This window comes from Diceros bicornis, chromosome 17 (genome assembly GCF_020826845.1).
Source record: "Diceros bicornis minor isolate mBicDic1 chromosome 17, mDicBic1.mat.cur, whole genome shotgun sequence".
NCBI lineage: Eukaryota > Metazoa > Chordata > Mammalia > Perissodactyla > Rhinocerotidae > Diceros > Diceros bicornis.
Genome location: NC_080756.1, coordinates 29,757,278 through 29,775,156, shown reverse-complemented (window position 1 = coordinate 29,775,156; position 17,879 = coordinate 29,757,278). Strand labels below are relative to the sequence as shown.

Here is a 17,879-nt window from a genome sequence, read left to right as displayed (position 1 = left end):
ATGTTAGCTCAGGGCGGGTCTTCCTCAGCAAAAAAAGAGAAATACATGACCAGAAATATACATCAGGAAGGGTCTGTGGCTCTGTCTTCATACATTATGTGTGGGGATTCTTGAAGAACAAGTGACTGAGATTTACCATCTCTGGGGTCACACACCTAACGGTGGACTTCCATAGGAGTTTGGGAGACCTGAGATGTACTCAATGAGAGGTGCATCCTTGAGAGGCAAAAGCAAATTAGTAGCGAAAGAAGAAAGCCTGAGTTATTTTAACCTAGCAATCAGTGACGTTTGTGAATCACAGTCTATCACTGATTAATGCAGATGATCAAGTGCACAAAGTGTTAACAAGAAAGATATGTCTTAGCTTTCCTGACTCCAAAGAGGTGGCTCAAATTCATGCCTGAAGCACAATGCAAACAGATGTGAATACACAGACAATGTTAGGAGAAGCAGCAGAAATTAGGGCTAAATGACTTTTGCTTTAGAAACTGGAAGATTATAATGATGCGAAGGGTGACCAGCCAAGCATGGAATCAAAGGTAGGAATTTCCAAAGTCAGCAATATGCCTGCCTGTGGTGCTTTACCTGAGACGGACTGATCTATACTATCCTCATGGAGGAGGCACTGGTGGTTAAATGAGAATCATCCCAGTGATGATCATCCTATAATTAGCCACCTACACGCCTAAATTAACCTGTAATGTACCAAAGGGTGTTCCAGATATTCTATAATTATTCTCATTTCCAAAGTCCCACGCTAAATAAACTGTCATTGTTGGTGTAAAAACACCTGAACCAGGTGAATGTCATGTGGTCATACAGTTGCTGTCTAGCATAGAGTTCTCTTAAAGGAATTCACCAGATGACTAGCAACATGTCCTTAAAGAAGTTTACCAGAGGGGAAGGGGGGAGGGAGGAGGGCGAAAGGGATAATCCGGCACATGTGTGTGGTGATGGGTTGTAATAGGTATTTGAGTGGTGAACATGATGTAATCTATGCAGAAATAGAAGTATAATGATGTACACCTGAAATTTATACAATGTTATCAACCAATGTTACTGCAATAAACAAAAAATTAAAATAAAAAAATAAGAAGTTTACCCAGATCGCTAGTTACACAAACGCCTGTCACTTAATTGGCATTTGAACAAGGCCTGGGCCAAACAGAAAACTGAGTATTAAGTCAATTTAGCATAATTATATAAAGTCACATTAAATCTCAGATGGTCAGTTCCATTTTCATCTTACTTTGCTCTTTCACGTAACAGAACTTATGTAGTTATAAAGCTAATGTCTAGCAACTAGCCAGGGTCTGGAAATCCATTAAAGTAGTATATTATGCTTGTGTTAACATTTCTATTCACAACCTAATGGTTTATTAATTTAGCACTCATTCTTCAAGGTTTTTAGTGAACCCAGAGTGTGTTTTGCCTTGGGAACAAAAACTCAATTTATCACTTTGTCAGTCTTAAGACATATTATTTTGAGGTACAAACCATCTCTAATGAAATGGAAAGCTACATGTTGAATTAATCTATACTAGAGAGATGATGTTCTACTTAGAGGACAATCTTTTAATTTGCTCACCTCGACAGACCTCATTGTGAGATATCTATATTTATGTCAACATGTACGTGAGCATTACACACAAATTCACATGCACATTCACATTCTTACATGTGAAAAAGAGTGATAGAAACCTAAGAGCATGTTGCATCAGATTTAATAAACTCCCAGGGAATACTACTGAAATTTTATTACTCACCATCAAATTCTGCTGGTCCAACACCTACTATAATTATTGACATCGGAAGTTTTGAAGCCTTCAAAGAGAACACACAATTAGTTCACAATCAAGAAACTGAGTTATTAAGAAAAGAGTTAAGAATTAAGAAGAAAATATCCTGAGTTTTAGTTGATATTTTTTCACAGATGTTCATTAAATAGTTTTGAACGTATTTAAAATTAACTTGATTCCACTTTTATCCTTTCTGAGCTCAGTACATACACTAATTCAGCAGGATGTTCTTCAGGAATGATCAGCCTTGAATAAGATAAAAAATAAAAAGCATGGAGCATCTGCTCTCACTTGCTACTCTCAGCCAAAATCTTCCTAAGCTGACTTTGGGTATCTTTGGTCTCTTTTTTCATGTTCTGTCTCCTTTCAAAAATCTTTCAGTTTCTAAAGGGAAAAAAAAAGGTGCCATATTTGTGAAACAGTAGTACCTCACTCTACTTCATTTATACCCAGGGTTAGGAAAAGCAATTTCCATAGTAAATGAGTGAATACAAATGATAATTACATCAAGTTATTATTAGTATGATTAATTGATGTATTAAATATCCATGAGATTGTGTGGGATACTGAATATTTGATGTTACGGTATATTTTTCCATCATATGTATCACTTAAATAATTTAATGATAAGAATGTGAGATCCAGCAACATACAGATGGAACACTACAGCAACCACATCTTCAGCTATAAAGGTCCCTGAATTATGAATAATTGTTCCTCAGTGCATCATGTCCTATTAGTTTAAACCTCAACAATTAAGTCCATATTTTAAAGTGTACACTAATGTCACTGAAAGAATATAAAGAAAATCAAGATAAATTCAGCCCAAGTGTGTCTAGTTAAAAAATAAACAAACAGATAAATGTGTAAGCCTTTACCTTTCCTCCTTTCTATGTTTAGTTTTTCTAAGTGTATGTCTATAAAGCATTTGATTTTTTTCCCCACATGTAATTATTTTTTTCTCACACCAAACAGCTAATTATATTTCCTCTATGCTATTAATAATTATGAGGTATGATAAACAATTCATTCATGCAACCCATTTTTATTAAATTTCTACTTTGTGCCAAACCTGGATATAGAAAGGTAAGTAAAAACAGATAATTTTATAGATTGCAATCTAGTAAATATAGATTTTATAGATTATAATCTAATAAAGAAGACAATCAATAATCATAAAAAATAAACACATAATTAGGAATTATAATGAGAAGAATGGTTTTTTAATCAAGTCCAGTTCCTATCCAGTTCTATAGAAATAGGAATTAGCCAGCACAGTTCTCTGGGAACTGAAACGTAAATACTAAGAAATAATCTGTACAAATCGTAAGATTGTATACAAGTAGGTCAAATTAACAGAGATAAACAGACTCATGCACATGAAGATAATGCTATTATATTATTTATTATTTTTTTGCTGGAAATAATTTTGTTATAACTCAATTATCCACACTCCTTAGCTTAGTCCTTATGGATCAACGGTAGAATGTGAGTTGTCTGGATAAGGTTAAGAACGCAATCGGCTGCAAAGGCGTGGACATTTTGTTTCTCTGTTAAGTCAGATAAGTAGACTCTAGTCTCAACCTAAGTAGCACCATGCTGTCACTTAGCCAGCCCAAGACTGAACGACCCCTACTCACGTTAACTATGGACTCCTTAGTTTGAGCCATATCCGAGATGACACCATCTGTCACAATCAGGAGCACAAAATACTGGGAGCCATCCTTTACGGAAGAAGCGTATCTGAAATGCAACCAAAAGTTAAGGAATACCATAGAAAATAAAACAGTTCCTCTCTATGTGATGGTTGCTAAATATAATTTAGAATAGTCAACAAACCTTTTAATCTCAAGAAAATATTTAAACATATGTTAGGAGCTTACATTATGCAAACTCTGAAAATATATGTTTTTCTGAAACAGCAGACTGGAATAACAGAAACATTACTACATGCCAGCACACAGAAATGCCTGGCTGCCTTAGAAGATCATTCACTAATAAAAGGCGAGCTGGATGACAGTATGTTTAGCACAGAGAAATGGATATAGATTTTGGAAAACAGATATCCTGGCTAAGCAACACATTACGTGTACGATCATCAGTAAATTACCTTAAGCTTTATTTCCTTACCTTTAAAATTGAGATAATATATCTTTGTATTACTGAATGAATAAAGAAATTGCATGTATGATACTTAGTATACAACACAATTCTATAAGTGGGAGAAATAATCAAAAATGCTTTTTGTTTCGGAACTAGACAGAGGTGAAGGTTGCACGACATTGTGAATGTGCTAAACATCATTGAATTGCACACTTTAAAAAGGTTACTTTTATGTTATGTGAATTTCACCGGAATAAAAAAATGCAATAGAAGAAATGCTTTTTGCCACATCCATAATTCAAGTTCTTAATACATGTTAAATTGATGAAAGATGGGAAGAATGATAACAAAGACAAAAATCAGTTATGTAATAAGAACATATTCTAGCACTTGAAGAAGTTGATCAGAATTCTCGCCAAATGATACTCAGTAATTTAGAGGGGAATTTAACAAATATGTTGTATGTTATTATATCTCTTTTTCCCATCACCTTCTATATTCTGGGTATCTAGATTATATTCTCAACAAGGATAACTTTTATGATTTTTAGTACTTAACTAGTATGCAGTTCATATCCAGTAATGAGAGAGCATTACCGTGCTCTTGGGAGATAGAGAATAAACAAGAAGACTTTAGTCTACTTTTGTAAAAATCTTTGAGTAAATCATAGAACAACTGGGTTCAAGAAAAATCCCATTGATTGGCCAATGAAATTCCTTCACAACCTGAAGGACTCTAAGTGATCAAGTTTGAACAAATCTGGGACACACTAATAGCATAATAAGTCAGGGCAAAACTTATTTCTTGGAGAGCATAACTAACAACCACATCAACAAGAAAAAATTTACAGCTTTGCCATAGACTACAGAAACTAATAATTCCCTGTGCTGCTAATAAAATGATTGGTAATTTTACAGATTGATGAAGAGAATACAGTAAGTGTGGCATGTTCACACCCTGTAAAGATAATGTTGAACTGGTTCTACAACGTATGGCCAAAAATATTCCCACAATATTGAACGATTGATCTTGGACATTAAGGAATTTGTATTAATTTGACACAATCAATGGAAAACAATCCAAAGCAGATAGATATAAGCCTATTCTCCTATTTTACGCTTAATTCTTTTTCTTAAGAAAAGAAGTCTGATAACCTCCCTCAGGAATTCATTTTTTAATTTTTAAATATCCATTATATTTTTTGTTTTAAAAAAGCATTTCTTACTGACTATACTTCAGAAACATAGGGTTTTATATTTCATGTGATTAATGGAAGGCTAAAAATAGCAGTGAGAAGAGCTTCTACGAGTACAACAGTATGGCTTTTATGCTTTTCTTACCAAGCGATTCTCTTAAAATGGCAAATTTCTACTGGATTCAAAAGCAAGATGAAAAGTTGAATATTATACAGTCTTGTAAATACCACTTCAAGTGGCTTAACTGTCTGATTTTCTTTCTTTTTTTTTTTTTGTATTTACTTTTTATTTCTCATTCAATGCTTCTGGTTACCCATGGAGAAAGTCTCAGTTGTTGTTAGTATGTCTTTTTTCTCCAGCTTTATTAAGGTATAATTGGTGTTAATAAAACTGCACATAATTAATGTATACACTTTGAGGAGTTTGGACATATGTATACACTTGTGTTACCATCAAAACAATCAAGGTAATAAACATATCCATCACCTCCAAAAGTTTCCTTGTGTACCTTTGTGTGTGTACGGGTGTGTGTGGTAAGAACACATAACATGAAATCTACCCTCTTAGTAATTTTTTTTTTTTTTGTGAGGAAGATCAGCCCTGAGCTAACATCCATGCTAATCCTCCCCTTTTTGGTGAGGAAGACCAGCTCTGAGCTAACATCTATTGCCAATCCTCCTCCTTTTTTTCCCCAAAGCCCCAGTAGATAGTTGTATGTCATAGTAGCACATCCTTCTAGTTGCTGTATGTGGGACATGGCCTCAGCATGGCCAGAGAAGCGGTGCGTCGGTGCACGCCCGGGATCCGAACCCAGGCCGCCAGTAGCGGAGCACACGCACTTCACCACTAAGCCACAGGGCCAGCCCTCTTAATAAATTTTTAAGTGCATAATACCTTATGGTTAACTAGAGGCACTATGCTGTATGGCAGAGCTCATGAATTTACTCATCTTGTATATCTGTAATTTTAGACCCATTGAACAACTGCTTCTCATATCCTTTCACCCATCCCCTGGTAACCACCATTCTACTGCCTATTTCTGTATGTTTGACTATTTTAGATGCTTCATCTAAAAGGAATCATGCAGTATTCATCCTTCTGTGACTGACTTACTTCACTTAGCATAATGCCTTCCAGGTCCATCCATGTTGTTGAAAATGGTAAGACTTCCCTCTTTTTAAGGCTGAATAATATTCCATTGTATGTATATACCACATTTTGTTTATCCATTCATTTACCAATGGATATTTGGATTGTTTCCATGTCTCAGCTGTTGTGAATAATTCTGCCATGAACATAGGAGTGTAGATATCTTTTCGAGATCTGATTTCGATTCATTTGGATATATATGCAGAAATGGAATTGCCAGATCACATGGTAGCTCTATTTTTATTTTTTGCGGAATGTCTATACTGTTTTTCATAGTGGCTGTACCAATTTACATTCCCACCAACAGTGCACAAGGGTTCCAATTTCTCCACATCTTCACCAACACTTGTTATCTTTTTTTTTGGCTGGGGAAGATTGGCCCTGAGCTAACATCTGCGCCAAACTTCCTCTATTTTGTACGTGGGTCATCACCACAGTGTGGCCACTAACAAGTGGTGTAGGTCCACGCCCAGGAACCGAACCCGGGCTGCCAAAGCGCAGCGTGCTGAACTTAACCACTAAGCCACAGGGCCACCCAACACTTGTTATCTTTTGACTTTTTGATAATAGCCATCCTAACAGGTGTGAAGAGATAGCTCATTGTGGTTTTGGTTTGCATTTCCCTGATAAGTAATAATATTGAGAATCTTTTCAATACATGCACCTCTTGACTATTTGAGTGTCTTCTTTGGCGAAATGTCTACTCAAGTCTTTTGCCCATTTTTAAATCAGGTATTGGTTTTTTGCTATTGAGTTGTAGGAGTTCTTTATATATTTTGGGAATTAACCACTTATCACATATATAGTTCACAAATATTTTCTCACATTGCATAGGTTTCCTTTTCATTTTGTTGATGGTTTCCTTTACTGTGCAGAAGCTTTTTGGTTTGATGTAATCCCATTTGTTTATTTTTGCTTTTATTGCTTGTGCTTTTGGTATCATACACAAGAAATCACTGCCAAGACTAACGTGAAGAAGGTTTTCTCCTATGATTTTTCTAGGACTTTTACAGTTCCAGGTCTTATGTTTAAGTTTTTACTCCATTTTGAGTTAATTTTTGTGAGTAGTGTAACATAAGGAACCAATGTCATTCTTTTGCATGTGGATATCCAGTTTTCCCCAAACCATTTATTGAAGAGGTTATCCTTTCCCCTTTGTGTATTCTTGGCACACTTGTCAAAGATCAGTTGACTGTATATTTGCAGGTTTATTTCTGGGCTCTCTACTCTGTTACATTGGTCTATATGCCTATTTTTATGTTAGTTCCTCACTGTTTTGATTACTGTAGCTTTGTAGCACAGTTTTAAATCAGGGAGTGTGATGCCTCCAGCTTTGTTCTTCTTGCTCAAGATTGCTTTGGCTATTCAGAGTCTCTTGTGGTTCCATATAAATTTCAGGATTGTTTTTTCTATTTCTGCAAAAAATGCCATTACATAACAATATTAATTCTTCCAATCCATGAGCACAGGATGTCTTTATTTGTGTCTGCTTTAATTTCTTTCAACATTTTATAGTTTTCAGTGTAAAAGTCTTTCAATTCCTTGCTTAAGTTTATTCCCAAGTATTTTATTCTTTTTGTTGCTACTATACATGAGATTGTTTTCTTAATTTCCTTTTTGGATAGTTTGTTGTTAGTGTATAGATACACAACTGATTTTTTTGTATGTCAATTATGTATTTTGCAACTTTACTGAATTCACTTATTAGTTCTAACAGGTTTTTTTGGTCTTTAGAGTTTTCGACATATAAGATCATATCATCTAAAAACAGAGATAATTTTACTTCTTCCTTTCTGATTTGGATGGCTTTTATTTCTTGTTTTTGCCTAATTGCTCTGGCTAAATCTTCCAGTACTATACTGAATAGACGTGAGAGAGTAGGCATCCTTACCTTGTAGATCTTAGAGGAAAAGCTTTCAGTGTTATACCATTGAGTATGATGTTAGCTATGGTTTTTCCATAAATAGCCTATGTTGTGTTAACATAAGTTTATTCTGTACCTAATTGGTTGAGAGTTTTTATCATGAAAGGGTGTTGAATTTTGTCAAATGCCTTATTTGTATCTCTTGAGATGATCATATGATTTTTGTCCTTCATTCTGTTAACGTGATATATCACATTTATTGATTTGCACACTTTGCACCATCATTGCATCTCAAGGATAAATCCTCCTTGTTCATGGTGCATGATTCTTTAATGTGCTATTTTACTCAGTTTGCTAATATTTTTGGTTAAGGATTTTTGCATCCATGTTCATCAGGGATATTGGTCTGTATTTCCCTTTTCTGTGGTGTCTTTGTCTGGCTTTGGTATCAGGGTGATGCTGGCCTCATAAAACGAGTTTGGAAGTGTTCCCTCTTCTATATTTTTTGAAAGAGTTTAGGAAAGATTGGTATTAATTCTTCTTTAAATGTTTGGTAAAATTCACCCGTGTAGCCATCTTGCCCTGGGCCTTTTTTTTTTGTTGGGAGGTTTTTGATTACTGATTCATTATTTGTTATTGGTCTGTGCAAGCTTTCTGTTTCTTCTTGATTCATTGTTGGTAGGTTGTATGTTTCTAGGAATTTATCCATTTCTTCTAAGTTGTCCAATTTAGTGGAGTACAATTGTTTAAAATAGTCCCTTATGATATTTTTTATTTCTGTGACATCAGTTGTAATATCTCCTCTTTCATTTGTGATTTTGAGTCTTTTCTCTCCTTTCAAAAAACCAACTCTTAGTTTCATCAATTTTTTCTATTGTTTTTCTGTATTTTCTATTCTGTATTTCATTTATTTCTGCTCTATATTATTTCCTGTGCTTAGTTTGTTCTTCTTTTTCAAGTCTCTTGAGGTGTAAATTTGGGTCATTTGAGATTTTTCTTCTCTTTTAAAATGTGGTGTTTATCACTATAAACTCTCTTAATACTGCTTTTGCTGTATCCCATAAGGTTTGGTATGTTGTGTTTTCATTTTCATTTGTCTCAAGACATTTTCTAATTTCCCTTTTGATTTCTTCTTTGACTCAATGTTAATTTTCATTTATTTGTCAGTTTTCTTGATTTCTTTTTGTTATTGATTTCTAGGGTTTTTTTTCCATTGTGGCCAGAAAAGATACCTGGAATGATTTCAATCTTTTTAAATTTGTTAAGACTTATTTTATAACCTAGCATGTGATCTCTCCTAGAGAATGTTCCAAGTGTGCTTGAAAAGAATGTATATTCTGCTGCTGTTGAGTAGAAGGTTCTATATATGTCCGTTAGGTCCATTTGGTCAATAGTGTTGCTCAAGTTTGCTATTTCCTTATTGATTTTCTGTCTGGATGATCTATCCATTATTGAAAGTAGGGTATTGATGTCTTCTAATATTATCATATTGCTGTCTGTTTCTCTGTTCCGATATGTCAATTTTAGCTTTACATATTTAGGTGCTTTGATGTTGGGTGCATACATATTTATAATAGTCATATCTTCCTGTTGAACTGACCCTTTAAAAAAACTTCATTCTTTTTCATAAAAATTGTATATATTTAAGGTGTACAACATGAAGATTTGACATACATAGTGAAATGATTACTACAGTCAAACTAATCAACATTCATCTCTTCACATAGTTACCATATTTTTTTGTGTGATGAGAGCACCTGAAATTACTCTCTTAGCATATTTCCAGCATCCAATACAGTATTAACTATAGTCATCGTGCAATAGATCTCTAGATTATTCATCCTACATAATGCAACTTTATACCCCGTGACCAACATTTCCCCATTTTCCCTCCCTCACTGCTCCTGATAACCACCATTCAACTCTCTGCTTTGATGTATTCGACTTTTTAAAATTCCATATATAAGTGAGATTATGCACAAATAGCAGGCTCTCCTTTTATAAGGCTGAATAATATATATATCACATCAACTGACTTTTTTATCATTATGTAATGACCTTCTTTGTCCCTTGTGACAGTTTCTGACTTAAAGTCTATTTTGTCTGACATAAGTATGGCTACTCCTGCCTGCTCTCTTTCGATTACCATTTGCATGAATAACTTTTTTTCATCTTTTCATTTTCAGCCTATGTATGTCCTTAAATCTAAGTTGGGTCTCTTGTAGACAACATATAGTTGGGTCTTGTTTTTTTAATCCATTCAGCCACTCTATGTCTTTTGATTGGTGAGTTTAATTCATTTACATTTGGTTTTCTTTTGATTCATCAGAAAGTATACCTAAGAGAAGGGGTGAATATGTTTATACTACCAAGAGAGTTATGGATAGAGCCTGAAGCAGACATAGTAAACTTGGAATTTCTCTGAAGTTTGTTGTTTTATCTTAAAAACTCATAGAAATTTTGTATTTTACTTTATAATACATATGTGCTTGTATTAACGCTTTATATTTCTTAACTTTGGGGAAAATTAGTGTTGTAGAAAGAAACAAATGTTTATTGTGTGGCTCTCACTACAGCTAGACACATTAATTTGAAAATAAATTACATTTTACATAAGAACTATTCAATCCATTTAGTCTTTATCATCATTAGCACCATAAATTAATCTTTTTACACTATTCATTGTTCCTATGGCATTTGCTCTACACATTGGCATATTGTTGCACTTTGCAAGTAAATCTAAATTTCAAATAAAATAATATTTTGTACTATCATTTCTTCTAATTTAGCCTATTTTAAAATATTATATATTTATGATAAACTAATTAAACTGCTACAAAAATGTATGAAGTAGAAAGTAGAGGCTGATCACACCCCAACCCTTCTTCAAGGAGGTAACACTGATATATAACTTGCAGATTCAAATTATATTTTAAAGGTATTAAAGAAGCTTGCTTCTTAAAGGAAGCTGATGATAAATCTTTTTGTAAATTACCTAATTAAATCTCATTAAAAGCCTGCCAACTGTCTTTTTTCACATACAGGCAATCTATAATTTATATTTTAATATTACCATGACAAATCTGAGGGAGAAGTTAACTTTCTCAGAGTTTTAAAATCAAATACATTTCTTTAGAGTCTTTGTCAAGTAAGTTTCTGGGATTGGTTCTATAAAAGTTCATAAAAGGTTGGCTCAGATTTGTGGAATATTCTTTCAGCTCATTATTAGTTCACAGGAAGCAAGAGGACAAGATAAGAAACTGACTCAGGCGTGTTTTATTTAAGTAGTTTAATTTTGATATACACAATGAATTAAATCTTTTTAATACTAAATGAAGGGATGCATTTAAATATTTCAATACAAAGTAACACAGCAACTTTTCTGTTACTAAATTGTTACCCAAACTACTTTTGGCAGTGTAATGAAGTGACCAATTGTATACACAATGATAGATAGTTTTGTTGCACTTTCTTCTGTGTGTCTTTACCTCTGTAGCAGAGATAGAAAGGTTTAAGTATGCAAGTCATCATAACAGTGATTTGGAATCAGATTATTCTGTTTGGAATTTTAGCTCCACCACAAATGGCCACTCTCCATATTTATCTTGTCACCAGTAAAATAGGAATAATAACACTACTGTCATCTCTTAGAGTTGTGAAGATTAAAATCTACATTCTAGCACGGAGGTTACTGCCTGAGATAGACTATAATGATTGCATAATGATTGTTGTTTTGATTTTATTATTATAAATCATACAGATGGAAGAGATAAAATATAACACATTCTCTAGGCTAATTTTAAAATTTAGTTGTAGAAATTCTAAAATAAAGAAATGTTATTTCCTGAAAAATGAAAATTAATTTTAGCTCATTATCTGGGTCCTGGAACTTTCTCAATATCAGAAAAAAAGAAAAAAATACAAAAGTTTAGTCAATATTTGGAAATTGATAGATCCCTCTTTAATTAAAAACTGAAATGTGACAGTCTCAAAACAAGTAACTGGTTAGGCATGGGAAAGAAATGATTAATAATTAAGAAACAATGAATATTATGTAAGGTAAGTGAAGAAAACAGGGAAATTTTCATGATAGCTTGAAAAGAGAATTGATGTTTTCACTGGTGTATTAGTTTTATTTTTGAAGTAATAAGCTGATAAAACATACCAACAAAACCTATTTCAAATAATTTGAAATTACTGAGGTAGAATTTTAGATGAAAAGAAACCTTTGAAAAAATTACCTAAATAGGAACGTAAAAATGATAATTGCCATATCCAAGAGGAAAATGAAATTAGTCAGGGCATGAGGAAACCTCTCTTTTATTCAAACCACATATCTATAAATACATGATTTCCTTAACATTTTTCTTCCTACTATTATTAATTAATGAGATTTAAACAGTGTTACAGACATTACATATATTATTAAGTTCATATATGGAATGACTTGAAAGTATTTACCTGATTTTAAATTTGTTTTCAATTTACAACATAATGGTAACACATTTCTCTTGTGGTAGCTGTGATGGTTAGTCTTATGTATCAACATGGCGCTATAATATCCAGTTATTTAGTCAAATGCTAACCAAGGTGTTGCTGTGAATGTATTTTGTAGATGTAGTTAACATCTACAATTGGATGACTTCAAGTAAACGAGATAATCTTTTATATTGTGAGTGAGCTTCATCCAGTCAGTTGAAGGCCTTAACAAAAACTAGTTTCCCAGAGAAAAAAGAATTCTGACTCAAGACTACAACAATATCAAATCCTGCCTGAATTTCCAACCTGCCAGCTTGCCCTACAAATTTCTGACTTGCCAGCCCCTACCATTCCACGACTCAATTCTTTAAAATAAATCTCTTTATCTATATATGTACATCTATATATCCTATTGGTTCTGTTTCTCTGGAAAACCCTGACTGATACAGTAGGTATCAATCACAATTGCATTTTCCACAGATCGTTAAGATTGACTAAGCATTATCATTAACAGTTTCTTTAGTTTCCTATTATAACCTTGCTTATTAAAATGTACTCATAATGTATAGTAGACAGAAAGTTCAATTGAAGAAACAGGTGTGGATTTCTCAGTATATGTAAAGTATTGTGTTTTCTATTCTTAGATATATATGATAAGGCCAAAATTCCTGTCTTTAATGTGGAAAAGATCTACAAGTAACAATGGAGTAGGATCAAATTAGTAAGTGCGGTGACAGAGGTAGACATGGAGTGACATTATAGACCAGAAGAAGTAGCAATTCTCTATGACTTAAGTGCAGCACATTTGGGAGAATGTGGAGGGAAATGAGCTTGGATGAGTGGGAGGTAGTTGGATACTGGAAGTTCTTGAATATCAAACTAAAGTGTTTGGACTTAAATTTGTGACAAGGCATCAACAGATGTTGAGTAGGATTTTTACATCATTTGAAATGCTGTTCTCCGGACAGCTCTGTGAACCGAGGACTGGGAAAGCAGGAAATTAGAGAGAGAGGGTTGGAAAGCCTCCAAATAACACATAAAACCTTCAAGTTTCGTAAACTTGATGCCTTGGGTCTTGACTATTTCACAATATTGTTATCTCATTATATCTTCTCAAAAGTCAATAGTTTTACATAAATTTCAGTTTTAAAAATGAGCATGTGCTTAAAATTATTATTCTTCGAAAGAAAAAACAATGAGCATTCTTCAAAGTGCTTATAGAGAACTATTATAAATAACTAAGCTTTTACTAATATAGAAAATACACTTTTTAAGGGGAAAAAAATCAAGCAAATAAAAAAGTATGAATATGTATTTGCTTTTGACTTTGCAAAAATAATTTTTAATGACAAATATCTTAACATATACAGAATTCATTTATCAGAAGTTCATTGAGTACTTATCTCCTATACACTGGGCGTGGTGAACTACTGTTAAAATCCATTTAAGAGTGACAAAATGCACTGGGAGTTTTATATAAATAGAGGTCATATACACTGTAACTTTTGCACTTCTCTCTCTCTCTCTTTTTTTTGTGAGGAAGATCAGCCCTGAGCTAACATCCATTCTAATCCTCCTCTTTTTGCTGAGGAAGACCGGCTCTGAGCTAACATCCACTGCCAATCCTCCTCCTTTTTATCCCCAAAGCCCCAGTAGATAGTTGTATGTCATAGTTGCACATCCTTCTAGTTGCTGTATGAGGGACCTGGCCTCAGCAAGGCCAGAGAAGTGGTGCGTCGGTCCGCGCCCTGGATCCGAACCCGGGCCACCAGCAGAGGAGCTCACACACTTAACCGCTAAGCCACGGGGCCGGCCCGGCACTTCTCTTGATTTAGAAACAAATAGTAGCTTGTCTGTTAGTTGATAAATTTTTTGGATGACAATTTTGGGTCAGACAGAAATTGTCTGTCTTAATAAAACCTTAAAAATAAAATTAAACATAACTCTCAAAGATAAAAGAAAGGAGAAAGGTACTTCTTATACAGATTCATAATAAGAGATATTCAAATTGTATTGGAAGGAACAGATGACTCCCCCAAAGCTGTATCTTACTGTGTTTCTTATTTTCTCTCATTAAAAAATAATAATAAAGAATTATTAGACCATAAATTATTTTCAAAGAGTCTGAAAGTGTTAGCTGGCAATTACCCCTGTATTTGAGAATTTTAAAAATGCTGGACAAAACATAAAATTAGTAACAGAACAGAGCCTACAGTTTTAAACAGTATATAGAAACGCACCTAGAAATTTTATCTACAAGCTTAACTTTTACAGTAGAGATGTACCAAGACAAAAAATACAAAATTAATTAGTAAGCACTGATAAGAACATTTATAACTAGCATGAGTTCACACAAAATAGATCCTATCATTTTTCTGTTATCTTTTTATAAAAAACAGTGATCTGTATGGTAGTATGTGAGAGAGAGAGCCAACTATAATTTATCTTGCATTAAAATTATTTTGGATTCTGCTTTATTTGACAGCCATCAAAAAACTAGGAAAATAGAATATAGATAACACTACTAATATAGGCTAATACAATAAGCTAGGATGTGTTTTTCAAATTACAGGTAATGCCCATTAGTGGATTCTGAAATCAATTTTGTGGGTCAAGATCTGCACTAGAAAAAGGAATTGAAAACAATAGGATGCCCTATAAATAAAGAGAAAATATGAGATAAGGATAAATATTATTTCATAAATAATCTTTTTTTAGTTATGTGTGTACAGAGTTGAGATGTAAAATTCATAACTTAGTACAGATTGTTGATGAAAATATTTGAAAAACCTGAGCTAAAGGGTCATACTCAGAGAATGATCATCAATGTATCACTGTCAACTCGAGGTGGAGTTCCACAGGAGAGGTCCACTGGGGTCAGCCCTGAGTGCAGCAGTATTTTAGCATCTTGTCTATGTCCCAGATAATGAAAAATAGAACACATTTAAGTTGTTGGTGATGAGGGAGATAGTAAAGAACCAGAACCTTCAAACAGAGAACTGAGGTTTCATATTGCCTATACATTGATAAACCGATCTGAATGCAGTATTTTTTCAAGTTCTGGTTACGTATTCAGAAGGATACGAGATACAAGAGCTATGCTTGTTTGATTATCTAACAATAAGGCAGAGTTTCATAGGATTTGCAACTGGGTCAAGCCAAGCTTTAGAGATTTTAAAAATGATGTCTAATTTATTTATGCACTAATAAAAAAAATGGTAAGTAAGCATATATAGATTTTTACATTTTAACATTTTTTTCCAGAACGTGTACTTGGAGTCATAAGCAATTATACTCTGATCTCAATACTATGTACTATATACAGGTAGAGCTCTGGGAATTTATAAAATTAGCTATTACATTAATTTCAGAGAGGTTAAAATAATGTGCCCTATATACCACTGAAAGTCTTCAGTCATCTTTATGGAATTCAGTCTCTTATTATCTCTACGTTACTATGGAATGTAATATTAGACATAAGTGATGTACAGTTGAGAGCATGATCGATCTCGTTATGCTCTCATGGGTGCCTTTTCAAAAAAAAAACACACACATTTTCCTTGGTTGAACAAATATAAGTCCTAACATAACCCAGTATATATTTCTTCACTTGAGATTTTGATGTAAAGTTCTTAGCAAAGTATCATGATAGCTCAATGGAGACTCTTTCTACGGTATATCTTTTTCCTCACTTTCTTGGAGGTGAATTAGAAGAAAGCAACTTTTACATGTGGAGTCACGCTAGCAATAATGTTACGATTTCACTGTGGTCCGGTACACTAGAATAAATATCTTGTCTACTTCCGCTTACCTGGCTACGTGATTAATTACAGGAGCAAAGTTGGTTGGCCCATAGAGTTGTACAGATTTCAGACTTCTATAATAAGCCTCCATGACTCCCTCAATGCCTTCACAGTAGGGGTTTTGAGGGTTCCCATTCTGTAGAAAGTTACAGGCAAAAAACAGTGAAAAAGTAATAGTGTCAATAAAGATCAACTGGAAAAGAGAATAATACACATTGATACTCATAAAGATTTTTTTGGAAGAACACTCATTTATATATTAATAACAACAACAAAAAATAAAGTGGTCAACAATACATTACAATATACTATGTAGATTGTGATATGTTGATATAACATGCAATCATTAAAAACGGATACAAAAAAGGGCAGGAGAAAATTCTAAATAATCTTGACAAGCTGAATATCACAACATTTTATAATTAATAATATCTTAGTTTTACACAGGTCTGTGTACATATAGAGATGAACATATCAAAATCCTGAAAAGAAGTAAACAAAATATTAATAGTGGTTAGCGTTAGGTGGTTATATAATTGGTGACTTTTATTTCATTCTTTGAAGTACTCTATATGTTCGATTTTTCTGCAGTGACATGTACTAAAACCAGAAAAAAATGCTATCAATTCAAACAGGTTTACTTTACAAAAGGAAAATCGTGAAATATCTGCTACACGCACATTTTCATGCCCCAAATGATAACCTCAACTAGACAAGCGTTCAGAGGGAATGTAATTTGATCTGAGAAATATCAAGACAAGATAAAAGGAAAAAAATCAAAGAAACATATCCATGTTGTTCAAGGGAAATGGAGCTTGCTACCAAGAAGTTCTTATTCTAGAGATGGCATCCAGAAGGGCAACTTTGAAGCTGGAGACCTAGTCTAGCTTTTTCATACTTTGAATGCTCTGTTATTATTGGGTTTGATTCTCCTAGTTCAGATTCCACAAATAACATAAATAAGGCTGTGTATTAGTTATCTATATACGTAGAAAATTACCGCCAAAATGAGTGGCTTAAAACAATAAGCATTTATTATCTCACACATTTTTGGGGTGTCAGGAATCCAGGAGCAGCTTAGTCAGGTAGTTGTTGCTCAGGATCTCTCTAGAGCTTGCAGTCAAGATATGGACCCAGGCTGCAGTCATCTGAAAGCCTGACCAAAGTCAGAGGATCTGCTTCACTTACATGGCTGCTGGCACGAGGCCAACCTGAACTGTGCATAAGGCTGACTGAGTGTTCTCACAACATGGCCTAGCTTTTTCATACTTTGAATGCTCTGTTATTATTGGGTTTGATTCTCCTAGTTCAGATTCCACAAATAACATAAATAAGGCTGTGTATTAGTTATCTATACATGTAGAAAATTACCCCCAAAATGAGTGGCTTAAAACAATAAGCATTTATTATCTCACACATTTTTGGGGTGTCAGGAATCCAGGAGCAGCTTAGTCAGGTAGTTGTTGCTCAGGATCTCTCTAGAGCT

General features: G+C 33.8%; 1 protein-coding gene across 1 annotated transcript in view; it reads right to left on the bottom strand.

Annotated features, from left to right (window-relative positions):
• CPNE8 (copine 8) overlaps positions 1-17,879 on the bottom strand; it is a 205,010-nt gene that overhangs the window by 14,205 nt on the left and 172,926 nt on the right. Inside the window, exons 16-18 of the mRNA XM_058558514.1 lie at positions 16,402-16,529; positions 3,440-3,542; positions 1,767-1,824 (exon numbers count right to left, since the gene is read on the bottom strand). Coding sequence (XP_058414497.1) covers positions 1,767-1,824; positions 3,440-3,542; positions 16,402-16,529 — 289 coding nt within the window. The remainder of the gene's footprint in view (positions 1-1,766; positions 1,825-3,439; positions 3,543-16,401; positions 16,530-17,879) is intronic.